The 27,597-nt window shown below is 37.6% G+C and overlaps 1 protein-coding gene across 4 annotated transcripts; it reads right to left on the bottom strand.

Moving 5' to 3' along the window:
• Positions 1-28: 28 nt before the first annotated feature.
• On the bottom strand, positions 29-27,518 carry fnip2 (folliculin interacting protein 2). Of its 4 annotated transcripts, none has more exons than XM_073865083.1 (18): positions 27,284-27,518; positions 20,490-20,613; positions 15,637-15,729; positions 15,259-15,359; positions 14,630-14,704; positions 14,479-14,537; positions 12,951-13,013; positions 11,316-11,387; positions 11,061-11,196; positions 10,773-10,974; positions 8,967-9,055; positions 8,682-8,828; positions 8,046-8,211; positions 5,985-6,730; positions 5,403-5,559; positions 1,593-1,793; positions 1,385-1,500; positions 29-1,238 (listed from the first exon to the last, which is right to left on the bottom strand). In XM_073865083.1, the coding sequence occupies exons 1-18, from the start codon at positions 27,367-27,369 to the stop codon at positions 1,160-1,162; spliced, it is 2,712 nt and encodes a 903-aa protein (XP_073721184.1). In that variant the 5' UTR covers positions 27,370-27,518; the 3' UTR covers positions 29-1,159. The 4 variants fall into 4 exon arrangements, with proteins under 4 accessions (XP_073721184.1, XP_073721179.1, XP_073721186.1 ...); XM_073865078.1 differs by lacking the exon at positions 27,284-27,518 and adding an exon at positions 24,227-24,436; XM_073865085.1 differs by lacking the exon at positions 27,284-27,518 and adding an exon at positions 20,994-21,229.
• Positions 27,519-27,597: the final 79 nt, after the last annotated feature.

The raw sequence follows: 27,597 nt of genomic DNA, 5'->3' as shown, positions 1-27,597 counted from the left end.
AACAACTAAAAAGGCAGAGTAATCAAACTCTTGGAAATGTATTTATTCATCACTAGTTCAGCTCACTAGTCACTCACAGACAAAACACCCAACTGCATTCAACCCATGCACAGAACAGACTATAGCCTACATTACATTTGTATTTGGTCTCAAAAGAGACTACTAAAAGTGTTAAAACCTTAGTGTTCAAAATGTCAACTTCCAACCTCCCTTATAAAAAATATTTTGAAATTTACAATTAGTACAGAATTCACTAGTGACATACATGCATACTGTATGTAAGGATGTACACTTTAATACAAATGGAGCTGAATTCAGAGTGCTTTTAAGTGAATACTCAGCACACCGATCTAACAGATTATTTATTTGAGGTAGAGCATTCTGTAAAAGTATAAAAAATATTCATCTTTCTCTAGATATCTAAAATGGAAACATAACACAAAACAGTAGAACACTGACTATGTGTCAAACACCTGGGGTCCTATTGCTGTTTACAGACTTTAGTGCCCCTGATAAAAAGTATATGCAAGGGCAGAGCAAAAAGTATGCACTTTAGTAAGCATTTGATGCAAGGAATAATAAAGTAGCACCAGATGAACACTGTAACCTACAATCCAAGAACTGTCGATTGACAAGTAATTATTAACTGTAACATAGTTTAATATCCCACACAGTCAATCTAATCCGCACATGTAAACATTCATCTTTCCGAGATTGAGCACACACAAATATTTAAAATAATAATCAAACCATTAGAGGCACTCTTGTACAAATGAAAAATACTTCAAATTAAGATCTTATATTATCTTAAGATCTCTTATTTTACCACCTTCCCTTTTCATTTAAGACTTACAAAGACATAAGCATTTAACAAGTCTCCCAATATGGTATAATTCCGCTTATGGGATGACCACATATGCATATTGGTTACTTAGACATGCACCCTTTCATACACACACACAAAATACTGTCAGTTGGACAAACAAGATGCATTCTGATTGGTATAATAAAGGCTGGGTGTGAGTTCTGATTGGTTGTCAAGCACATTGCATCATGATTGGTGTGTTAATCTGATAACAATGAGATCCTTGCTGGTCCATGCAGAACAGGAATACATTCCGATTGGTCCTTTAAATGTAATAAACTTTGCTTGGTCCATTCAAAGAAGAATTTGGGCCACATACGGCGAATGTGTGCTGGCGACTGCTGCAAGCAATGGGATGTCACTGGATTCAATCCTGAGAGAAAAAAGAAACAATAATATGTAGTCGTGTGACTTAGAAAGTTATATGTTATGCAATTCAAATAAAAATATCTGACTTAACTTTAAGATCAAGGATGATAAGTGATGTCAGCGTGTGTTTTAACAATACTGTAATCTTACCCCAGCGCCAGTCCCAGTTCTTTAACATGGACCCTGTTTTGCCCCCTCAGATATTCAGCTAAGGATCGACTCTTAAAATACACCTCTTGTAACCGGTCTTCCAGATGCATCACGCACTGAGATAACATTTGCATGCAAACACACAAAAATCAGAATGCAGAAAAACATAAATGTTGCATTGTATGCATATTACAAGTAAATGACTTACAAAGTCAGCAGCGACGTTGAGCGCATACAGCTGCAAAACGGATGTGATGAGCGTGTGTATGAGATTAGAAACCATTACATCTCTGCCTAACCGTCCACCCTCACATACACGCCTTTGACTCGTCGCCACCTGCACGCTCAGCCGGTCTGTATCCGCCACAATGCACAAAGCCTCGGCTACTGGTTCATCCAGGGCAGGATGCTGGAAAAACACATACAAGAACAAATATTTCATGAGTTCGCATTAACATAAAATCAAATATTTAATAAAGCATATCTGGCGTGCTGTGGGAGGGCTCCGAGCTATTTCCTTAACTAGGATAGATATAGATGCTGCAAAAAAACTTGCACGGGACAGAGGTGAGGAATGGCTTGATACAGACATTGGTTGGATTAAAATACAATGCTCCACATTTATGAAATAAACTTCATTTGCCTTAATGTTAGGTAATCAGACAGCTAAAATACTCATGATCCTGTCTGCTGTAACTCATTTTCAATGTGTGTTATGTAATTTTGTGAAATTCAAAGAATTAGGCAGATTTTGACAGACCAAACACATTTTTTTATTTTATTGGTTGATTTCTATGCAAATTCCAAGAGTCACTGTTTATATCAGTCGGTTTGGAAATCAAGGCAACAAGATAGTGGAATAAGGATGTCTCAAAAATTCACAGGACTTTCGCAAGTTTACATACATGTTTTGATGATATTAAACAGTTATAAGAGTATTAGGGGGTGTACACCAAAAAGTAGGGTTGTAACGATTTATCATGCGTTTCTGCTTGCTATGCTTATTAATGAATTATAGATACAGAGTGCAGTTATGCTAATTTGAAAACCACGCCCACCGGGGGGAAACAATCCAACCGTCTCCATTGACTTTGTATTGCGATAGGCCGCCTCCTTGTCATTTCTGGCTAATAACAAAAAACAGAACAATGCACAAAAGCCGCTGTGTGACAAGATGTACAGCTAACAAGCCAAAAACCCAGAAATAAGTTTTTATAAGCTGTCGAGCTGTAAAACTCAGCCTTTAAGAAGAAAAAAATTGGATCGCCGACTACGTTTTCCCCTAGTGGGCGCAGTTCTACTAATAGGAGTACTATGAAAAGTTGCCTGTTTTCACTTTTGTGTGTTTCTTTGGTTGCTATGTTACTTCTGTTTTATTAGTTGTTAAACCATGCGCCGGTAGGTTATTGTGATATCTGTCCCGCCCCTCCTCCACTGTGATTGGAAGGCTGAGTGAAAAGTGACATTGACGAGCTGAGCGTTTCACCCAAAGCTGAAATATTTTCAACTCTGGCCGCCACTTAGTGCGGAGCATGGAAAAATGCTGAGCGCGGACAAAGTCCACTACTGGAAACAATTAAAAACATGCCTTGGTGTTTCTTGGTGTTTCTTAGCAGCATATGTGCACCAGATTATATGTCAATGAAATATACACAGTGGCATATGATTGATTGTGACCATAGACTTTAAAAAATATGGACGTAATGTCCATGACTTCACCTGTAGGTTTGTGAAGAGCATTTTTAAAGCTAATAGTTGGCAGAGCCTGCCGTCGTCATCTTGGAAGCGTCATTGCGCATCACTTGCGGATAACCAAAATTGGGCCAAGAGGCGGGACGTGGGTGGAGTTGAGGTTGCTGAATCTTTTCTATTGAATACATAATTGCGGGATCTACATGGGAAGTCTTAAAGATCGTCCAGTCTATCGCAATCGACGTGTTGGTGACCACTGATTTAAAGGATGTTACAAAAAAAACTCACCCCCAACAGTTGTCATGAATGACAAAATGAGCTATATAGACCAAAAACACTTTTTGTACCAGGCTGTAAAAATATTTATTTCTGGTGTAAAGTTGGCCATTTTAACATGGGGGGTCTATGGGATTGACTGCCTTTAGAGCTAGACTCTAGCAGCCAGTCGATGAATTGCAGTTTAAAGGAATAGTCTACTCATTTTCAATATTAAAATATGTTATTACCTTAACTAAGAACTGTTGAATCATCCCTCTGTCATCTGTGTGTGTGCACGTAAGCGCTGGAGCGCGCTGCGACGCTACGATAGCATTTAGCTTAGCCCCATTCATTCAATGGTACCATTTAGAGATAAAGTTAGAAGTGACCAAACACATCAACGTTTTTCCTATTTAAGACGAGTAGTTATACGAGCAAGTTTGGTGGTACAAAATAAAACATAGCGCTTTTCTAAGCGGATTTAAAAGAGGAACTATATTTTATGGCGTAATAGCACTTTTGGGAGTACTTGGGAGTCTTTCTTGACTTCCCTAAACATAAATAGGGGTGAGCAGGGGCCATTTTCAGAAAAACTTAATTTTAAAGTTAATGTTTTAGACAGAGATATATTTTTGCTGTGGTCAATAACTCACAGGTGTGGTCTATCAAAACCAGCTGGAATTTTGAACAAATGTAAAACGACTTCTGTATAATTTCACTTTAAACAAGAGTAGTGAATTGTTACTTTTGACCTTGACAGCAGGGACGAAAGTAACACACAGGTGGGTCAAAAGTAACACAACAAAACATGATAGATTTTTGTGTTACACTTGTTTTTATTAAATATATATTACTATGACCTCTTTAATATGTAACTGCAAACTTATTTTGTCATTTATCTTTGTAAAAAATAATTAAATTACATTTTTATTTTAAATTTCAGTTTTATCAAATGTTTCAAAAGCAACCAACAGTACAAACTTAAATTGCTGAGACTAAAAAAAAATTCAATAGTTTGAACACTATGAAAATAAAATTAAATCAAATTAGAATAATATCAATTTTTTACCATATTATACACAGTATTAGCAGCGGGACAAAACTAACAAGTGTTACTTTTGACCCGACAGGATCTACTTACTCTAAACTCGACTTACTTTTATTTTGAAAAACTGAGAAGTCTTCAGGATGTTATATACCTTGTAGATTTATCAGTATTGTAACACATGAAACGAGAAAACAACGCGTTGTAAGAAAAAAAGACCGCTTTTGGAATGTACTTATCATGGTTGAAAACAAAGTTCTGGATCTACACGTGGAAATCGGTGAGTAAATAACGCGATATTTGTTAACTCTTTCAGAGGTTATGTGCTAATATGCTGTCATAGTGAGATTTAGATGTTATCAGGGCTCGGAGAAAATCGCTTTGTTACTTTCGTTCTTCAACTCTCCCACACTTACTGGTTTTGCACTGAAGTCCAGCTTTTGTTGTTTGGGTAGTGGATGAACTCCTGCTCACTGCTTCGCATCACCGGGTGGGACTTGCTCTTAGTTTGACTGTCTGCGCCGTGCCGCGACTCCAAATGTTTATTTTTTTTTTAAATTGACGTAGTGTTTTTGTAGCTGCATCTCTCTTCTCTCTCCATTGTACGTTGTTTACGTTTGTGTCACTTACACGTGACCTGAATTGTCCTCGTGCTGAAAACGTGACTTGTCGCACACCTGACTTCACTTCCCGAGACGCAAGAATAAATATACAAGAAAATATATATTTTACTAATGAAAATTTCAAAAATATTAACGCACAGTGACTTGGATAAGTAACTTTAATCTGATTACTGGTTTGGAAATATTAACGCGTTAGATTACTCGTTACTAAAAAAAGTGGTAAAATTAGAGTAACGCGTTACTAAGTAACGCGTTACCGGCATCACTGGTGGTGAGTAAATTATCTGGATTTTTCTTTTAAGAAAATGGAATATGCCTTTAATTGTGTGACACTGAATATACACCAGGCATTTGGTGTGTAGTATAATATGTAAATTAATTTTTTAAATGTTGTACTTACTAGAACAGTATGTTCCAGGTCAGCCATGAGGCACTGCTTCAGCCTGACATCGGAGCTGATGCCGTGCAAAGCAAAATCAGGCATGTACTGCGGACAGTAGCCACCCAGCAAGGACCGCCCGAAATGATTAACACTGGCTTGGCTCTCTACCTGACAACTACACAGGAAAGAAATACACAAGGTTTTCATGTCAAAAGTTCACCTTGGCAGCCTGGTTTTGAACAAAGTAATAACTGTTTGAGACTGTACAAAGAAAACCTACAGGAGAATATAGTATGTACCCCAGGAGATGCACTGCATTTGCGCATGCATCAAACGTCTGTGTACACGTACGAGTCAAATGAAACTATACTTTGCAAGGCTGTGCTTTTGACCGTGCGTAGACATTTGCATACAAATAAAGAGAGACTATACTCTGGGCTTTAGGTACCAATGTGTACATTTTAGGTACGAAATTGTACATTTTGAAAAGATACCGTACCAGTGACAACTTTGTACCTTTTTTCAGTACACTATCTTTTCTGACAGTGTATGACCACTTTCATTTGATTGTCAATATTAAAATAAGTCTATTCTCCTTACCTTGGCAACGGTAGCTCATATTCATTTTGCTCTGTTATCATGTGCAGTTGCCGTGACAATGATTCATCTTCATCACTGTCACCTAAAGCACTGTCCGAACTTTCATTCCTCCGCAGGTCAGTCAGAAGCCTTCGATGTAACTTTCGCCCAAACCCCGCTCCAGTTAGATCCCTAGGCTGTCCATCATTCTCTGACTCTCTGGGACTGCCGATGTGAAACTGCACCCTGTGCAAAAGAGGGCTTTGATTGGCTAAAATGTGCTCTAATCCACCCTCAACAGAGTCACTGTCTTCACCAAAGCATTCCTGTCCAATCTCTGTACATTCCGGTCGGACAGTGGTCGATTCCAAACAGGAGGACGGATTAGTTGACTTTGTATCTGTGAAAAACTTTTTCTCGTCATTTTGTTCTAAAAGGATACCTGGAAATAAATTAGCCAAATCAGAGCCCAGCGCATTTTCATTGGTTCTGGAAGCACAGGGGGTGAGGGGCTTTGACGCATCTGGCATAGGGGGACATGTTTCTTCATCAGTCATTTCACTTGGAGGTGTGGGATAGGTGCTTTGAAATGAGCAGGGATTTTCTGAATTGTTTATTTGTCCTTGCGTATGCTCCTGTAGGTCTGAGCAGCGAATGAAGTAGGAGAGAACATACAAGACTCGCTGTACCAACTCCCTCTTGCGCCCCACCACCACCGTCCGACAAACTCGAACCGGAGAGCCCAAAGCACCATACAGGTCACATAAAAACAATGCAATACTCAAACTGTAAAAAAAAAAAAAATGCAGAACCAGCAATGCAACTAAACAATTTACTTTAAAGGATTAGTCCATTTTCTTAAAAGAAAAATCCAGATAATTTACTCACCACCATGTCATCCAAAATGTTGATGTCTTTCTTTGTTCGGTCGGGAAGAAATTGTGTTTTTTGGGGAAAACATTGCAGGATTTTTCTGGTTTTGATGGACTTTGGTGGAACCCAACATTTAATACTTAACACATAGCAGTTTTTTTCAACGGAGTTTCAAAGGACTATAAACAATCCTAAACGAGGCATAAGGGTCTTATCTAGCGAAACGATTGTCATTTTTGACAAGAAAAATAAAAAATATGTACTTTTAAACCACAACTTTTCGTCTTGGTCCGGTCCAGCACGACCTAACATAAATGCGTGGTGACGTAGGGAGGTCACGTGTTACATATATAAAACGCACATTTGCGGACCATTGTAAACAACAAACTGACACAAAGACATTAATTAGTATCAGTTGACATACAACAACGTCGGAACGGTCCTCTTTCTCAACACATGTAAACACTGGGGCGGAGTTTCGCGTTCGTCCTCTGTGACCTCTTGACGTGATGACGTATTGCTTCGGGTCACGCTAGCACATCGCGCCCAGATCTAACGTTAGACGAGAAGTTGTGCTTTAAAAGTGTATATTTGTCATTTTTATTGTCAAAAATGACAATCGTTTCGCTAGATAAGACCCTTATGCCTCGTTTGGGATTGTTTATAGTCCTTTGAAACTCCGTTGAAAAAACTGTTATGTGTTGAATTAAGTATTAAATGTTGGGTTCTATTAAAGTCCATTAAAATTAGAAAAATCCTGCAATGTTTTCCTCAAAAAACATTATTTCTTCTCGACTGAACAAAGAAAGACATCAACATTTTGGATGACATGGTGGTGAGTAAATTATCTGGATTTTTCTTTGAAGAAAATGGACTAATCCTTTAACAAGCATGAAATTAAGTGTTAGAGAAATGTGTGAGCAACGCAAATGACATGGGTTCAATTCATGTGTTCAAGTAATTTTGAAGTTTCATTTCAATCATGGTTGGTCAAAGGTTATATTTTCACTGAAAGTTCTTTATATTATGTATCACAATAAATACATGACCAACCAAAAACTTGAATAACAAATTATTATTTTAAGATTACAACTGCAAATTGGGATAATGAGACTGTTTTGAACAAAATATTGTATGCATTATCCAAGCGGATGAAGTTTTTTTGTGTATTTGTACACATATGTAAGTATTGTGTGTGCTCTTACATAATTGAGCCCATAGCGGATTGTATGGGTGAGACTTTGCCAACAGATCCACTGTCTGTGACGCAGGTTTTTGACAGGCAGGCTTGATTGGCGGGAGGTTACTGGGCATCACCGTGGGAACCCAGGCTATGTGATGTGTAAGAACTGCAGTAAGAAGAGCAGAGAGAAACCTACAGAATAGAAAAAAAATGCTGTAATGGGTAAACATCATCAGAAGTACAATTTATTACTACAATTTAGCAGTAAATTATTAAAGAGCACCTATTTCATTGCTAAAAAACTACGTTATTTTGTGTATTTGGTATAATACAATGTGTTTGCATGGTTTATGGTTAAAAAAAACACCAATCCCAGGAAGTAAACTGTTGCCTACAATCCGTGTGTTTGTTGTAGTCCAAGAAAAGAGATTTTCGTTGGAGACGATAACTTGCATCATCTTGACTTTGGGGTATGTACCTTTTGCATATCGTTAACATGTACTAATACACACTTAATCACCGAAGGAAATTTAAAAACGTAAATTGGACAATAGGTGCTCTTTAATGCCTGGCAATGACACAATTCTACAATAAATAGGGAAAAAAATTGCGTTTGAAAACAAAATGCACTACATTCAGAAGAGAGGTGTAAAATCACTAACTGGTGCTTGGCTCCATGTTCCATCAGCAAACTCATCTCCTTGAGAAAGCGCTGACATAGGAGGTTTCGCTCGGCACTGTGGGAAATCATGGAGAGCCAGACCGGCTCGCTGATTCGCGGAGCCATGTAAAGGTTCCACACTGTCATCCTACAAACCAACAGAAAACCAAACCAGACTTTAAAAAGGGCACAAATGCACAGAAATGCAGATAAAACATGTAAGAGAAGATATAACAACAAATATTTAAATGTGATGATGTCAGCACCACATCCCCCTCACTTTCACCTGAATTCACCCAATGCCTCCATCACTCGACACAAAAAGACCTGCACACGATGGCTGGACTCTGCGATTCTTCTGCAAATAATCATCGCCTGAAAAACAAACACATACTTTAATCTTTTGGGGGTAAGTGTTTGTTTAGGAAAAGTAGCATATGCTGTATGTTTCTATTTGCATAAAAAAGATACAGATATTTATCTTGAAATGTCTGTTCTAGGGATGTGAAAAATATTAAAGGAAAACACCACCGTTTTTCAATATTTTATTATGTTCTTACCCCAACTTAGACAAATTAATTACTATCTATCTTTTTTCAATGCGTGCACTTCATCTTTGCACAGGGCATCGTGAATGTTTTAGCATTTAGCCTAACCAAATTAATTCCTTAGGATCCAAACAGGGATGAATTTACAAGCCACCAAACACTCCCATGTTTTTCCTATTTAAAGACTGTTACATGAGTATTTACACGAGTAAATATGGTGGCACAAAATAAGATGTGGCGTTTTTTAAGCGGATAAAAATGAGAAGCCTATATGGCAGAAAAGCACTTAATTTGCAGCACATCGACCTGATGATGGTGATGATGTTACTGTGCGCCGAGGTCGAAAAAATGCCAAGTTCTATTTTGTGACACCATACTTACTCGTGTAACTACTCATGTAACAGTCTTTAAAAAGAGAAAACATGGAAGTGTTTGGTGGCTTCTAAATTCATCCCTGTTTGAATCCCAAGGAATGAATGGGGCTAGGCTAAATGCTAACACAATCACGATGCGCTGTGCAAAGATGAAGTGCACGCACTGAAAAAAAGATAGGGATGTATTAATTTGTCTAAGTTGAGGTAAGAACATAGAAAAATATGGAAAAACATTGGTGTTTTCCTTCAACATTTTCAACTTAATATTTTATACTAAGTAAACAATTAACTAAATATTATATATTAAGTAGATTTAAAGCAAAAGTATTTGATGAACGTATAATATGTGCCAAAAACATTCTGTTAATATCATCATCTTATTTTCGACAGAGGTGGCGTTCAGCGCTTTTTGCATCTGAGCTCTTCATATACTGTTAACTTTAAAGTATAAATGTATAACTGTAAAGTGGGTTGCCTTTTATCTAAGGATTTTAGTCAATTGTATTATTTCATTATTCAAGTTGAATTCGGTTTAGGTGGATGGACATACATTTTTATTCCCATTACATTTTTTATATCTATTAATAGAAATATTAATGTAGTCCCAATAAAAGTAAACAAGTCAGTGGAGGTGGAGCAAAAACATCTTTTGATTACATCAGAAAAAAAGTTGTCTAAGCACTTAAAAGTGCACATTTTAGAAGCATCTATAACACATAACTATGTTTTTAGTGGTGTATAAAGACCTTATATTAATTTTTTTATTACCTAAGAATTAGCAGATTCTATCTACATAAACCACGGGTCTCCTTACATTGAAGTCACCATTTTGCGGCACGACGTTTCTACAGTAGCCCTACACAGACAAACTGCTCTACAGAGTGCGTTTCGTCACTATGTTGTCTCAGATGATGACAAGTTTGTCCTTAAGAAAATTAAAAAGTTATTTGAGAATTCTATTGTTGGTATAGATTTTAATATCCTTTCAGTTTTAAATTTTAGTTTATTACGTTTTCTGGTTGTTCTGACCTAGCTCAATATTGTTTCTTACTGGGCAGTCTTGGAATCAAAAACAGCTCTATTTATGCACCATTGCTAAAAACAACATAAATCCATTTCACCATTGCTAGTTTAGACAAACAAATCACTCGCCTGCACTTTCACGCTTACCCTTTCGATGGCAGTCTTGAGTTTGTTCATGTGAGACTCAAACAGAGGAAAGTGGGAGAAAAAGAACTCCTGAAAATTGTGGCTTTCTTCTTCTTTCTCTGGCAGGCTGATGATGATGCTAATGGCAATCTTTTTCCTCCGGATCATGGCAGGGTTGGAATTGCAGCTCTCATCAGAGAGGTTAAACATTTCCTCAGTGCTCCTGATGAAGCATACACACAAAAATGCATCTTAAATGTCTGCTATCCGTATACTCAGATCTCTTAATCATGAAACACATTCACTCACCAGCGAGGCATTGGGCCATGTTGGAGACTGGTGGCCTGGCTACGGAGCCATCGTCGTTGGTAACTGCTGGCACATCCACTGCTGAAGGAGGATCCAGGTGAGGGTAGGGGCGTAGCTAAAAGGCTACTTAGTGATGCTGCAGAAACGAAAAGGGAAGTTTACAGTAATGTATATTTAAACAGAGTAAATAATTATAGGTTATATTATATGACCAATGCAGAAATTCGATATACATAGAACAACATAAAAGTGTACCTGAACGGGCAATGCCACTGTCTCCGTCCTCACTATGTCCTCTGCTTGGCATGTCCACTGGGTTACTGTGGGCTAGAAAACAAAGGCCATTGCACTTATATTCAGCTGCAGGTTTAAAAAGTAAAAGATGTCAAGCAGTGAGTCCACAGTGCTTCATGTGGTGGGTGGTTTGGGGGATGTGTCAGGCTCCAAAACGTGTTTTAGGGAAGCATGTGTGTTAGTATCCCACACAAACACACACAACACCTGCAAAAAATCTGAAATCGTGCCATTAGCCGTGCAGTCTAACCTGTGGAGATGCGAAAATCAGCTCTAAAATAATCCGAATCCGCTGTTAAAAATAAATCATCTATTTGCCATGCACCCAAACCTACAGAGCCCCTAAGATGAAATTGGAGTAAAAAAAATCTAAAGTGTAGTTTCATGTGCTCACAGGAAACTTTCATGCACACGTGAGCACGCGATAGTTTCGCGTGAGCACGCGATAGTTTCGCGTGAGCACGCGATAGTTTCGCGTGAGCACGCGATAGTTTCGCGTGAGCACGCGATAGTTTCGCGTGAGCACGCGATAGTTTTACGTGAGCACGCGATAGTTTCGCGTGAGCACGCGATAGTTTCGCGTGAGCACGCGAAAGTCTCGCGTGAGCACGCAAAACTAAACTTTATTAAATTTTTGCTCCATGTCCCCTTAGGGGCTCTGTACAAACCTATGACTTTTTGTAATTATTAAAATTACCCCACCCATATTACATTGACGTTTGCTTTAAAATTGACATTATTAAAAGTAAATGCTTTAGAGCTGTTAAATATCCAGCCTGATCTCACAAAAATCTTTAAGTATTTTCCAAGTTGGCTAATTCGTATAAAGTGAATCGTACAAAAACATACGATTATCATTAATAAGAAATTACGAAACCCCACACCTAATCCCAACGTCACGGGGCAAAAGCAAATCGCACAAAAATTTACAAATGTTGTTGTACGAATAAATACGAATTAGCCACGCAGTAAAATAAGTATGAATTGCCATGAAATAGAGTTGAAATATTACATGCCAAGCTATTTTAAACACATTCATATTTTAGAGAAAGTTATTTTTCATTATTATTATACCACAGGCGGTTGAATGCTTTATTCTGATTGGTTCAGAAATGTTCCACGGGTATAGATTATTTTCTGTAAAACACACACCTAACCTGTCAAATGTCTCAAATAAAACCACCAAAACAATTTTTGTTGTAACCGTAGTATAAGCCGAATAATTTACTCTGGTCCTTTGAATTATTAAAAAAAAATAATGTTAACCCAAAAACCCGCTTTGCATGGTGCCGCATTACCCCCTTGGGTGCGTATTATTTTCTAATAATTCAGTCAATTATTCCTTACATAATTTATCGCATCCGCCTGCAACCCTCCCACAATTAATCTGAATGGTTTTTTTTGTTTGTTTTATTAGGCCCACCCAACCCGTAAATTTTTTAGCCATCTGCATATCACTGCTAACCCATAACAATGTTGGGAACGAAAGAGAAAGAAAAAAGGGGAGAGAGAGAAAGAGAGAGAAACGAAAAAATTAAGAAACGTGTGTGCGCAAGGTCAACGCATGCTCACTCTGCTTTACCATTCCACACAAACCTGCAAAGAAAGATGCGCTCCGAACCAGACACAGCAGAGGAGCGCTAGCTGCACGACAAACTCCTGAAACAAGTGTGTGTGGGTGAAAAATCAGAGAAAGATTAAAGAGATGAAAGAGAACAGAAAATTTATATTAATTTGCTTTGGTGAGTAAATAAAGCAAATTCACATGCCATTTGGCCAGTATCTGAATTAGAAATGGCAACAACAATAAATGGCTTAAAATGGTAGTCGGACATGTAGATGACAATGGGGTTCAAATCAAAACGATATGTCTTATAACAACTTCTGTAAAGCACAACGTTTACAACATTTCAGGATGTTTCGAGTATAGTTAAGTAACTTTACCATACGTTTTCAAAATATTCTTAAAACCACACAAACATATTAGGAAACATTGTAAAAGGAACTGTTCAGTGACAAAGACTGCATTACTGCATATACAATAGTGATACCATGATAATGACAGCTGTATTTTATAAAGACATAATCGGGCGATTTCCCAGATAGGGATTAGACTAGTAGACTAAAATAAATTTAAGAGCTGTTCAAGCTGAAAACAAATTGCACTTACATATCTTAAAATACATCTGTGCCCTTTGTTTGCCTCAAAATGCACACAAGTAATGTTTTCACAGAATGCTCTTTATATTATGTAGGGTGATTTTATTTAGAAAATAGTAAATCATAAAAAGGACTTTTTTTTAAAATATACTAATTTTCCAGCTCCCCTAGAGTTAAATATTAGATTTTTACCGTTTTGGAATCCATTCAGCCGATCTCCAGGTCTGGCGGTAGCACTTTTATCATAGCTTAGCACAATCCATTGAATCTGATTAGACCATTAGCATCGCGCAAAAATTTAAATAATTTCGATATTTTTCCTACTTGACTTGACTTGACTTGACTCTTCTGTAGTTACATTGTGTACGAGATCCGTAAAACCAACGGAAAATTAAAAGTTGCGATTTTCTAGGCAGATATTGCTAGGAACTATACTCTCATTCTGGCGTAATAATCAAGGACTTTGCTGCTGTATGTAGGAGGCGCAATGATATAACGCAGTGCCCGAAAATAGTCCACTGCGATTGAAAGTTATTAAGGGGAGTATTTTCGGCTGCTGCGGAATATCATTGCGCCTCCTGCAGCCATGTAAAGTATAGCTCCTAGCCATATCTGCCTAGAAAATTGCAACTTATAATTTTCTGACGGTCTTAGTACACGATGTAACTACAAAAGAGTCAAGTTTTAAATAGGAAAAATATCAAAACTTTTTGGTTATTTTTAAGTGATGCTAATGGTCTAATCAGATTCAATGGATTGTTCTAAGCTATGCTAAAAGTGGTAGCGGCAGACCCGGAGATCAGCTGAATGGATTCCAAAAGTGTAAAAATCAAATGTTTAACTCTAGGAGAGCTGGAAAATGAGAATATTTAAAAAAAAAAGTGGAGTGTCCCTTTAACAGACAGTCTCACAGTATTTAGCTAAAAGAAATTATGGACTGCACAAAAGAGTTTAAATATCTTACCTATGCTGCTGGTATGACCTGGAAAAGTTTGACTCATTGACTCGAAACTGTCTTGCAGCCTTAAAAATATATAAACACAAAAGTCCTCAAAACACCCAATCGAGTAGAGCCATACAGCAGAATGACATCATAGAGAATGATAAAGACTTACGTATTTGTACTTCCAGAGGCACTGCTGCCAAACCTTGTGGAGAAAACTTTACTGACCATCAGCTGAGGGGGAGACCTGTTAAAAACACAATAACACTGTAATTGCATGAACATCAATGAGAATTCGTCCTGAGGATTCCTTTAACATGCAAGAAAATAAGCGAAATAGTTTAAAGTCCATGTAAAGTCAGAGAACGGTTTCCTCCTAACACATCATAAATGTTAGTAATGTATTGCAGCCTGAAACACATTACAAAAAGTTAGAACAGTTACAACAGTTTTTCCACATTTCTGTGTTGGGGATATTTGGGCGGGGCTAAAATGGGGGCTCGATGATGCACTGGAGCCACTGAGCATGGCTCCACCCCCTTAAACAATGGTGAGCATCCATTCAGGTTGCAGCGGTATTTGATAGTTGAGAGAGATGGCAGCTTTCCCATAAGTGGGCGTGGTTAAAGCGATGACAGCAGACATGCCCCCTTACTTATTTAGATTTATTTTAATTTTTTTTGCTTTTTTAATCATTCAAATTTTTCTGTGGTGTCACAAACTAAGAACACATTTAATATCGAACTTAACATGGACTTTAAATAAAAATTTGGTGTTTTACCCCTTAAACTGAATACTTACCGAATGTGGTGAATTTTAAGAGTCGAGCCCTTATAGCTCATAGAAACTGAGCCAAACATCATCTCCCCAAGCATGTTCACATCTGAAGCCGGCCTGGTGTACTGAACATGCAAAATACAGTATATCAAAATGTTATAAATAGCCATAAATACACAGTATAGGTCATGTAAATATTTGCAGCCCAACTCACAATATGTGCCGGATACTTATTATGTCTTAACACAAACCAAAGTGAATGATTATGTGATGAGGTAATGAAGGAACAGGTACTGTGGTTTCCCAAAAAGTGGGAGGAGTGATTAAATAAACATCCAAATGTACCAAATTATAATGGTTTCTACACCCCTTAAGCATATATGAATGTGGTATTTCACAAACCTGATATGTAGGAGGCTTGTCCTTCTTGCTTGCTTGGCTGCTGATTTGGCAGGCACCACTGCGGGTAGGTGGACTTTTGGTCTCATCAGCAGTCTGTAATATTACATCAAAAACAATTAATCCTTGAGTTCAATTAATTGAGTATGGAGCATCTGTTTTTATTATGTCACTCATTTAACCTGTCAAACGGTAACATCACTTCCTTTCTACAATAATGATAACCTGACTGTCAGAAATTTTGGGAGAAAAAGTGCAGGAATATAAAAGGATTTTGCTTTAAATAACTGAATACAAGAAGCGCAGTATTACTGAGGCTAAGGCAAACTTCCACATTGTAAAAAATGTCTTTGTTGCACTTAAACGTTTAAGTTTAATCAAATTGAATTAACAATTAATTACAATCAACTTTATTAAGTAGTAGTAACAAGTAATCAAGTTGATTGCGATGGGGGATTGGAAAGTCATCATAATTATTTTTATGTTATTATATCCTAATTACTAGCTGAGCTGCAGGTCAAAGTCCTACTCAAAATCTGTTCTTAAAATGCTGCTTAATACACCAAAAATACAAAAGTGTTTCCTAGCACAACAGGCAATTCAACACACACACACACACACACACACACACACACACACACACACACACGCACACACACACACACACACACACACACACACACACACACACACACACACACACTCTGTCTCTCTTTGACAAAAGCTGAAGAGCTGAATAAACAGACCAATCATGTGACGACTTACTGACAATAAATCACACTCTGTTCAAAGAGAGACAGAGACATTCAATAACAACTGTCTAGATAGATGAATGTGTTCAAATGGATCTCCACCAGGAAAAATTACAGATTTTACTCTGTAAAAGCAAAATGTTTTAAAAACTGTTTAAAAAGTGCCCATATTGAGAAAAAAATCTATTTTTGGCCACAAAAAAGACAGTGCTACATTACTTTTGAAGGGGTGTTCATAAGGCATGACACCTCTTATAATCATGACATGACACGTGTCATGAACATGAAGGAGATTTTTTGCACGTTTTTGACAACTGTCATTAAGTATCATTTGTTCAATTAAAAATAACTTTGTGTGAGATGTCTTTGTTATGACAACTTGACCTAAACCATTACATCATAACTTGTCATGACAACTTGACATTACCAAGACAACATAACTGACCACTTTTTACCAGTGATACAAATTGAATGTGTCATTAAGTGTTAATACTCTGTCATATAGTTTTATAAAAGTGTCATGAATATTTTTCTTGACCACAACTACAGTAGTGCAAATATAATTTGTCATTAAAATGTCATTAAGTGTTAATACTATGTTAAATATTTTTAAACCAGCAGCATCATGGATATTCTTCAGTTCATAACGTTTTTAAGTTTCCTCCATGTGTTAGAGAAATAAAATCAATCATCTAATAATAATAATACTAATTAAAATTGATAAAATTGTTTAATAATTTGGGCTAAGTCATGCAGCGTTGAGTCAATTTCGCTGCAAAAACAGTTAATTACATTAAATTAATTAAATATTTTGTTAGTTTTTTCTTCTATGTCAAAAAATTTCAGAACCCTCTGTGTGAGGAAAAACAATGTGTTAGTCAGTTTTTTATGTATTGTGTACATTCATAAAGTTAAGTTTTTTTAAAAGTGTGTTTTGGAGTACAATCTTTTGACGTGTCTGTTGCATTTTGTTAAAGGTGACATAGAATGATTGAACGGAGTATTTATCCTTGTTCTGTGATGTGACATGTAGACAAAAATGTTTTTGTTTGGGTCTGTAATGCCTTAGAACAGGGGTCTCAAACTGGCTTGGGGCCATTTTTAAGACAGACAGTTCATCGGGGGGCCGCAGAGCTATTTTAACGTTCAAAAAAGTACAATGTTTCTGTAAATGTCATGTTTAATTTATATTATTTAATGTATAATAATACTTGAAAATATATAAGCAATGGTTTTATCTTTTTAATATACATTATTTTATAAAAGTAGCCTAAGTAAATCTTTTCTTAATCTTATCTTAACTAAGACCTATTAAAACCTTGCACTAAACTCACAAATTTAATTCCTGTATACATTTATAAACTATTATAAAAATTACCACCAGTAAGTGTTTCTGTTTTGATTTATTTTGGATTGTTTTCAGTCATAGTATTGACTTCATTATGTTCTTTATTATTTCAGTTTTCATAAATTTTCTATTATATGTGGGAAAATATTAATAATTGAAAGTGATCCCATAACTTTTGAATTAGTCCATGTTATATAAGATATATTGGACAGAAAAAATAATAGTACTGCTCTATGTGTAATTGAATAGTAAGCTACAAAATAATATATTATACTTCATTATATATAGCAGTATACATACTTTTATCTTCTTTACATTTCTTCTCATCTTTTCTCTTTTCTTAACCTGGGCACTTTGATGGCTCTTTTCTTATCTGCAGTTTAAAATGTGTTGCATTACATCTACCGCTCTGCCTCCATATGCGGTGTTTCCATTAGATGCTGTGACGTGAGGTGAACTAACCCCACCGCAGCTCGATCTTCTCTGAGTAACAGCTGATATCCACCCGGAAGTAACAAATCTTCTCTAGACAAACACTACAAAGTCCCGACCAGATTAACTGATCGCATGGTGACAATAATATGATTGAGGCGAGGTTTAGTTGAGGAATTAAAATCCGATCACGCATTCAGTGATCCTCGACATCACGGAGCGTGCGGTTCATGGCTGCGTAGCAACCGGTGACGCGACCCACGCCCCGGAGCGCAACTTCCGCTCTCGAGCACGTTGGAAAGTAATGCTTTGACTCATTTTAACGCGTTGTTAGACGCGACATGTGAACGAACACTTGAACGTTTAAATAAAAAATCAAACGAATATAAAAAAAGTGAATAAAAAACTTTCCGCGGGCCAGATTATTTTCTATGTTTGAAAGTTGACGCGGGCCGGAGAGAGGGGGAGGGCGGGCCGCAAATGGCCCGCGGGCCGGGAGTTTGAGACCACTGCCTTAGAAGCTTCCTAAAAACCTCTCTCAGATAGCTCTATTAGGGTGGGGGATTTCAAACAAGTGGTTTTGCACATATTTGGCTCCCCCTACTGGCTTAACTTGCAATCTCATTACTGATTGGCTGACTTTGCTGCTACTCTAAAAATGTAGCCAATTATTTTTAAGTGGAGGGGCAGTGAGATGCCTGTGATGTCATAAGCATCAGTTTTTCAGATTGGGCTGTTTTCTGGCTGACATTTCTAAAAGAGGAATTTCTATGAGACTGAGATGTTTAGAATGTCTAGAACTTTTTGTATGTTTGTGAATGTGGGTAGACTACCATTATTCAACAAAGACAAGGTAACAATGGTTTTTCATTCTCTGTCCCCTTTAAGGTTTTTAAAATTATTTAACATATTATTACCATTTTAATGACAAGTTCAATTTGTACCACTGTAGTTGAGGTCAAGAAAAATATTCATGATGCTGTTATAAAAATATTTGACAAACAATTAATCACTTAATGACATTTAAATGACAGTTTAATGTAATGTTGTTAACCCATAAAGCTAGGTAGTTTGTAAAGTTTGATAATTATTCTGTAATGTCATGTTTATGACAGATTTATGATTGGTTTATGCCAAATTGTCATAACAGAGACATCTCAAACAATGTCATATTTGCATTAAAAATGACATAATTGAACAAATGACACTTAATGAGAGTTTTCATAAACATGCATAAAATCTCCTTCATGTTCATGACACGTGTCTAATGCACACCCCTTCAAGTAAAGTGTTACCAAAAAACTTTTGCCACAGTTTGTTGTTAGATCTGGATGCAGTAGATCTGAGCATAGCATATCTGCAGATTTTTGACAGTCAAAGTCGACCAATTTTACAGTACTGCTGTATGATTATATACAAAGTCAATGCAAAAACACAAATAGACGCAAACTCACAGAAACACGCGCTATCCGCCTCAAACGCATCTTCGCGCAAGCTTAAAATATTCAACTCAAGCTAAAAATTAGTATGACATGAAGTTAAACCCTGCGAGTAATCTAGAGCGAAGAACACAATTAGACCACCTATCAAATAAGCAGCGGCTATTTACACTAAGTGCAAATAGCAATAGCTACTATTTACGTTTCGTGTAAATAGCATCTATCGCTATTTGCACTAAGTGAAAATAGCATATTTTCTTTGCAAAAAATGCTATTTACGAAAAATTACAGTGATATTTTCTATTTACACTAAGTGACAATATTAGCATTTTCTTAACAATATGCTACTTACAGTAGGTTAAAAACAAATCTGATCAAATTTGCTATGTGTAAATAGTAATTAGATACTATTTACACCTTTTTGGGCTTTTTGCCGAACGTCACATGAACAAACCATGCATATATGTTCCGTATATGGTCATTTTTGAGCGCGATGCTAATGGTCTAATCAGATTCAATGGATTATGCTAAGCTATGCTAAAAGTGGTACTGCCAGACCCAGAGATCGACTGAATGGATTCCAAAACGGTAAAAATCAAATATTTAACTCTATGGGAGCTGGAAAATGAGAATTTTTCAAAAAAGTGTCCCTTTAAAGTACAAAACTGTAAATCTCATATACATTATACAAAAATAAAATAAAACCTAAAGCATGAACACACACTCATGGGTTTCAAACACTTTGACCCAGTTACTGTAGCTGAGCAGTCACACCTGTCATGAGATCTAAGCAAGCTGGATTACAGAGCATGTGACTCCTCCTAAAACAGTGTTCACAGACACCCCCCTACCAAACAACACACACACACATTATCAGCAACTTACCGTCTCAGATGCATCCAGTTTATGTATTGCTTTGGAGTCAAAGAGAACCTGGCGCCCCCTTTTCTCACAGTCCTGATACACTATCAGCCGAATCTGAGCTAGATCAAACTCAGCAGATGCCCAACTAAATCAGACACAAGGAGAGAGAAACAAACAAATGAACGTCAATGCACCCGAATGCAGTAAATAATATTTATTGTACTTATTGTTCTCAAATAAGCTTTAGTCAGCATCAATTAAAACAAATACAATGTAGGATAGGTACTGCACCATATGTGGGTCTTCCACAAAAATGCAATTTTGAATTTTACTAGTGAGACACATAACAGTTATTTTGTTTAGCAGTTACACTGACCTTGGACCATTTAGCAAAAAGTTGCACAGCATTTGAAAAGTGGAAAAAAGTTAACTGTTACATTCATACCCTACATCAAAATATCAATTCCACTGGTTTCCATTAAAAAAGTACACATTTTCTTTACACAAATAAACACACCACCATACCTGCTTTCCATCCTGGTGTTTCAGACAATCATTTCCAGGATTTAAACACTACATGTGGATCCCAAAAAAGGTCAATATCACAACCACATAAATCCCCAAACTGTCCCAAAGAAAAGCTAATAGAGCAAAAAAGTACCATTTACGCAGTAGCATGTTTCTGCTATTAAATACAAGAAAAACACAAAAAAACAACAGAAAACACCCGCACACCGACTCCATCTCCCGCTTGTCCGGGCACTGAGTGCGAGAGTCACACGCCACAACAGACACACACACACATCGTATTGGCAGCGCCCCTTCTCTTTCTGGTTGTGTAGACGATGCAGTCTGTTATGTGTGTGTGTCTGTGTGATGCTGTAAAAGACGTTGGGTCCGTTTGTGTAAACTGTACAGAAATTTTATACGGACTGCTTAGTGTAATGAGTAGTTTATGTTAGATATGTTGCATAGGCCTTTCGAACCCAGCTGCTGAACAATACACTGCCATGCACAGGCTCCCTTTATCCTTTACACACACAAGAGGGCACAGGCTCTCTTTATCCTATCCTAAACAGACCGAATGTGTGTGTGGTATAACCCAGTATATAAGAGAAAAGACAGAAGGAGAGAGAGAAAAACGTTTGCTTAGAGTGGTACTACCAAACACTCATATATCCAGCATCTAGTCAATACTCAACCACGCAAAAGACACGGCCTGAAAATAAAGTAAAATCTTTATACACAACACTTCTGACAACACTAAACTCGTCTCGACACATCCTCTCTGGGATTTTCATAATACTTTAAGTCACATGATCAACTGCTGCCACATGACCACATACACACACGCGCCTCAATGATTGAGCCACTTCCATTCTCAAGGCCTGAAATCCTTTGTGACTCCTAAATGTGTCATCACACAATTTGTTTAAAAACTAAACATATCTATGCAGCGTAATTGAGAGAGGACTTTCCAGAAGCTCAAAGGTCATGGGTTCGATCCCCAGGCAACACACATAATGACGTATACCTTGAATGCACCGTAAGTAACTTTAGATAAAAGCATCTGCCAAATGTGAAAATGAACTTCAATAAATTGGAATAAACAACAAATCCAAGGAATAAATTGTAATGTCATCCCCCTATATAGCATGCAGGACACTTTTTCACGTGTTATCACCAAGCATAAAATAAGGACCCGATTGTAGGGGAGAGTGGGGCACAACCTAACGCTTTTTGGTTTTGGTTCAATCATTCAAAAAATATTTGAGTTTGATTTATTATATTTTTACACAAGCAACACACACATCTCTGCTACAAATAAACATTTGAAGTTTGTTTCTAGTACTTATCATTCTTGAACAATTACACCAAACATGACAGAAGTGCAACCGTTACAACTTACCCCATAGGTGGGGTTCATTGTAACAGGCAGGGGGTTAGTTGTAACACTTGCTAAAAATTAAGTTTGCAGGCAAATATTTTAATACTATTTTTTCTATGTACTTGAAGTGGATATTGTTTATATGGGTGATTCTCACGAAAACTTGGTTTTAAAAATGTCAAGCATGAAAATGTAAAAATTGCTTAAATTTACTTTTTTTCCCACCAGACATTGAAAAACAAAGTCTGGAGTAAATGGGAACATTAATTAAAAAACTTTTACTTATCATTTAACACTTTTTGTAACATAATTTAAAAGATTAGTCCTAAAAAATCTCATTACCGCAACAGTCAGAAAACATCAACACTGACATATTTTCAAAATGACATGACAAACCTGAAAGAACATAATTTGGAGATTCTGCACATGCATTTAAAATCGAAGTATTATGTTTCTATTAATTAAATTAACATTTAATAAGCATATGTTGTGGTAATGATAATCAAAATGTCGTGTAAACATTCTGACAAGACAATATTTCAAATTAACTGTAAAAAAATGATCTTACCTGGTAGCCATCTTGAAGTAACTGGTCCATGTGCTTGGTCACTCAAAATCAAACTTTATTACAATTCTGTATGTGTGCTTAAACTGTTCTCAAAAAGTGTTGCGGACGATGAAAACATCAGGCATGGACACATCATTTTCCTATTTTTTCTTCATTATTATTATACATGAATATTCAGTAAATATTTTTTCTGTCATCTAAAGTAGTCTAGCAAAACATCCATTTTTTTTCTTAATATTTTTGTGTTAATTTGATTAAATTGCAACATAACGCATGTTCAAACACAGCCGGACACATTGCGGTAATGAGAATTTCAGCAGAAAATGAGATAAAATTTACAATTATAAATTCTTATGTTGAAATCACACATTGTGCAAGGTAGAACACTGTATTCATTCATCCAGCCTTTTCTAACAATAGTTTTTTATAAAAAGTAAATTATAAATAGACACAAATGTGTAAATATGTGAGAAAAAGCAGCACAATTATGACAAAAAATTTTTTTTTATATGTGACCCAGTCTGTAATAACCATACTACAGTTTCAAAAATCTAATTCTATAATAATGAGCATCAAAGTCTGATTTTAGCCATTCATTTCATTATGATTTCAATCTTTGACGTGATCTTTTTCAATCAATATTAAAGATATGAACAAAAATACATTTGACACAAAATTTTTGATAAGACAGGCACATATATTTTGTTGGCAGCCAGCAATCATTTTTGTGTAGCCATTTAAACAACGGCAAGAATTATGCTAAAGTTAGCTGTTTTCATATCGTTAGTGCTAAGGGGTTAGTTGTAACACAGTGTTACAATTAACCCCGCTTGGTCAAAATATTTTCAAGCCCACCAAAAAAGTTGCTAAGAGCTGCAGACATATTTGAAAATTATGCATTTTTAGTCAACAAGATACTGATTAATATGACATAGCATTGGATTTGGTATCTTACACACCCAACTTAGAAACCGAAAAAAACATATGACGAAAAGATTTACGTACATGCAACCCAAACACTTGTTCATCAATAACTCTCTGGAAAAGCATTATACATTTCCAATAATTTGTGGGAGATCATCTTTTGGCAGCGTGAAAAAACGCTCAATCTTGTGCAACATTGTAAACAGTCTGTGTTACAACTAACCCCACATTAGTTTTTGCCCCGCACACCCCTAATTCATGCTTCACACACACACACACACCAGATATTGAACCAAGTAGAAACAGCGAAATCAGAGCAGATTTTAACAGATTCTTGTAATGAGCCAACAAAAACACACACACTCTCAGACAGTGTACCTGTTGCGTGAAGCATCCTCTGGAATATTAACAGACCTTCCGGCGAACTTCCTGCTATTCTTAATCTTCATCTTCAAATGTACTCCTCTCTCTGCATTATAGAGTGTATGTGTGTGTGTATGAGTATACATGCGAAAAATGTTCCTAAAAATGTGATCTCACTCTGTCCTGAAGTAAGTCATATGACAACTGACACATCACAGACGACTTCAAAGAATGACTCAAATAAGATATTTAAATGGACACTCAAAGAGGAACACTGTGTGTGTGCGTGTGTTTGAGAAAGAGAGAGAGAGAGAGAGAGAGAGAGAGAGAGAGAGAGAGAGAGAGAGAGAGAGAGAGAGAGAGAGAGAGAAAGAGAGAGTTTTGGGTAGCAGCGTGTGTTCAGAGGGTGAGAAAGTTCTTATCTATCTGATGACCGACTGAATTCTGCTCGAGTGTCACATGACTGTCATACACACATTCTCACAAAGCATGTGATCCAAACAAAGTCATAGGACACTCTCATAGGCCAAAGTTGCACATCTCAGCAAACAAATGAGCAAATCCCAATTGCCAACATTCATAAAAATAAGTCATATGCTTGCATTCCCTTCAAACCAAGGATACATGGATGGGTCCTTCATGACCTCGGCTTTCCCAAGATTCAATGTGCACCTTTATCAAATTTAAGGTCCTTGCACTGTTTTAGTATTATAAATTACATTTTAATGATGTGAATTAATATTATTGCTGTAAAAGTGTGCATGATGAAGGTTGTTAAATTTGATATACAGTTGGGTAGTTTAATCTGCATCAATGCATCATACTCTCTAAAATAAAATGAAAAAATAAACGTCTCCATATTTATTTCTAAAAGTCTGAAATGTCTCTGCTGTGACGCATCTCTCTGTAGGCTAGACTGTCTCAATTCAATTCGCTTCTTGGACTTCAGAGGCTGCAGCCTTCAAAGACTGAGGCTTCATAGGCCCTGTCCCAGATGGCACACTACGGACTTGTAGACCTCCTCAGAGTCCACATTTTGATGACATCGTGTAGTGCAGACCTTAGGGACCCTTGACGCGAGTCCAAGAGGGCGCACCGCAGTCGTATTTTGGGATAGACTCGAGCGTCACGCCGGAAATAGGAAGAGAAGTTGCCCATCAGTGAACTCCTCCCTTCCGTCGTCTGGACTCGTAGACTAATTTAAGGCCACGAGAACAAAAGTCCACATGAAGTGCGCCATTTGGGACAGGGCCAAAGTCCACATCCTTAGAAGGATCCAGCCCCTGATTTGGAATGCACCCATATTTACCACTGAAACAGGAAGTTAGGGTGGGGAATATCGAGTGAGTCCTTCCCTTTTTAAAATAGCCAATATAGCTTTTGGTTAACATTACAGACTAGAATCTGATGAGAAGCTGAAGTGCAGATGTATGTAGCCCATCATGTGTGTGGTTCCTTTTTTCAAAATGGAAAATGTGTGTGGTTCCTTCAAAATAAGTGCCTGCTGCACACGCGTCAAAACCGTTTATGATAAAAGAGACGCTCACAAATACACGCAAGACACTCCCTTAACAGTAAACTCTGATCACGCATGAGATGATGCGAGTATCTAGCAAGATGCATCTGCAGCAGGCACTTATTTTGACAAGACACATGATGCGCACAGGATCTTTTGATGCGCAGAACACATATTTTGAAAAAAGGAACCACACACATGACGGGCCACATACATGTTGTGACGAACTTCGCATCGAGCGCCCTCGAAAAAGAAGTCACCGGGTGGCCGCCACTGGCAGCTAGTAATAAAAGGAGAACAGATCCCACTTATTAACCACCTTCAGAGCTCTTTCCAAAGCCACACATTCAAAACACACAAACATGCATAGACAGAGCAAAGCCTGCAAAGTTTCATGAGAGATGGTTGATGGTGAAACGGTCCGAATGCAATGATTTGATAAAAACTTTGTGATCCTATGACCTCCACTTCCACAGAAGAAACATTTAACAACAAATGTATTTTAAAATTGTTAAAAGTTTGTGTGACACCGATCAGCCATAACATTATGACCACCTGCCTAATATTGTGTAGGTCCCACCAAAACAGCCCTGACCCGTCCCGGCATGGACTCCACCAGACCTTTCTATCAGAACCTGCATTTATTTTTTCAGATCCGGCCAAGATCCTTACGCTTGCAGATTGTTTGTGCTTCTAACACATTTAGCATAAGGATCTAAGCGACTTTGACAAGGGCCAAATTGTGATAGCTAGACGACTGGGTCAGAGCATTTCCAAAACTGCAGCTCTTGTGGGGTGTTCCTGGTCTGCAGTGGTGGTCAGTACCTATCAAAAATCCAAGGAAGGAAAACCGGTGAACCGGCAACAGAGTCATGGGTGGCCAAGGCTCATTGATGCACGTGGAGAGCGAAGGCTGGCCCGTGTGGTCCGATTCAACAGATGAGCTACTGTAGCTGAAATTGCTGAAAAATGCTGGAGTCCATGCCTTGGCAGGTCGGGTTGTTTTGGTGGCAAAAGGGAACTACACAATAATAGGCAGGTGGTCATAATGTTATGGCTGATCAGTTTGTGTATAGCATTGTGCTGTTGAAGAGAATGGGAAGTGGGAAATCCGCTTCACTAGTTTAAGCCCACATTACGTCATGAAAATGCCCATTCTTTATGGTAACCTGTCATACTTTAAAAAAAGAGAATAGACTCAGCATAAGCACAAATTATCTGTCAGCGAAGATGTTAATACTGCGCGAACGAAAATGCACGGGACAGGTTACATAACACATAGATGTTGCGCTCTCAGCTGACTAGTAGACACGCTTTGCCAGAACTGTTGGTTTACACAGATACATCAAATAACACGGCCTGACACTAAAACTGTAACGAACCTGTTGTTGTGGTTGTTTTTTGTTGTTGTTGTTGTTGTTGTTGTTTGCTACCGAAGAAACAGCTATGTGTTGCAAAAATGCAATTGCATTTAACACTGTCGCTGAATTTTACAGAAGCGCGCGTGCAGCTGTGAGCGTGAGACAGTGTATAGTTGTATATGAACTCGGGCTTACCACTGCTCCGCTCCCCGTGAGCAATCCCGGGCGCTCCCGTTACCGACAGCTCGTTTGCTGAAGAGTTTCTGCAGGAGCGTCGGCATGCTCGCGCTCTACTGTTCACGCGCACACCGGGATCACCATTAATTTGGCCATCCGTGCAAGGGTTTACGTTTCTAGTGAAGATCCATGTATGTGATGCGTGAGTCATGTGAGTCATGTGACATATCAACCAGCTGAGCTGCGACACTAAACAGTTGTCAAAAAACCCACGCGCGCTCCCTGCTGAGTGGACGAGGATTCACAGGCGGCACGTGCAGAACGTGCACATT

The sequence above is a fragment of the Misgurnus anguillicaudatus genome, chromosome 3 (assembly GCF_027580225.2).
Source record: "Misgurnus anguillicaudatus chromosome 3, ASM2758022v2, whole genome shotgun sequence".
Taxonomy (NCBI): Eukaryota; Metazoa; Chordata; class Actinopteri; order Cypriniformes; family Cobitidae; genus Misgurnus; species Misgurnus anguillicaudatus.
Note: the sequence above shows the minus strand (reverse complement) of the source record. Positions and strands in the feature narration are given on the sequence as shown.

Excerpts from the sequence above, each read along its gene's own strand:
- fnip2 (XM_073865078.1), bottom strand. The coding sequence starts at position 24,357 with ATGTATACTCATACACACACACATACACTCTATAATGCAGAGAGAGGA. Across the intron at positions 11,388-12,950 it reads GAGCGCATCTTTCTTTGCAG|CCCACAGTAACCCAGTGGAC; the intron begins GTTTGTGTGGAA and ends TTTGTTTTCTAG. Across the intron at positions 8,212-8,681 it reads GAACATGGAGCCAAGCACCA|GTTTCTCTCTGCTCTTCTTA; the intron begins GTTAGTGATTTT and ends TCTATTCTGTAG.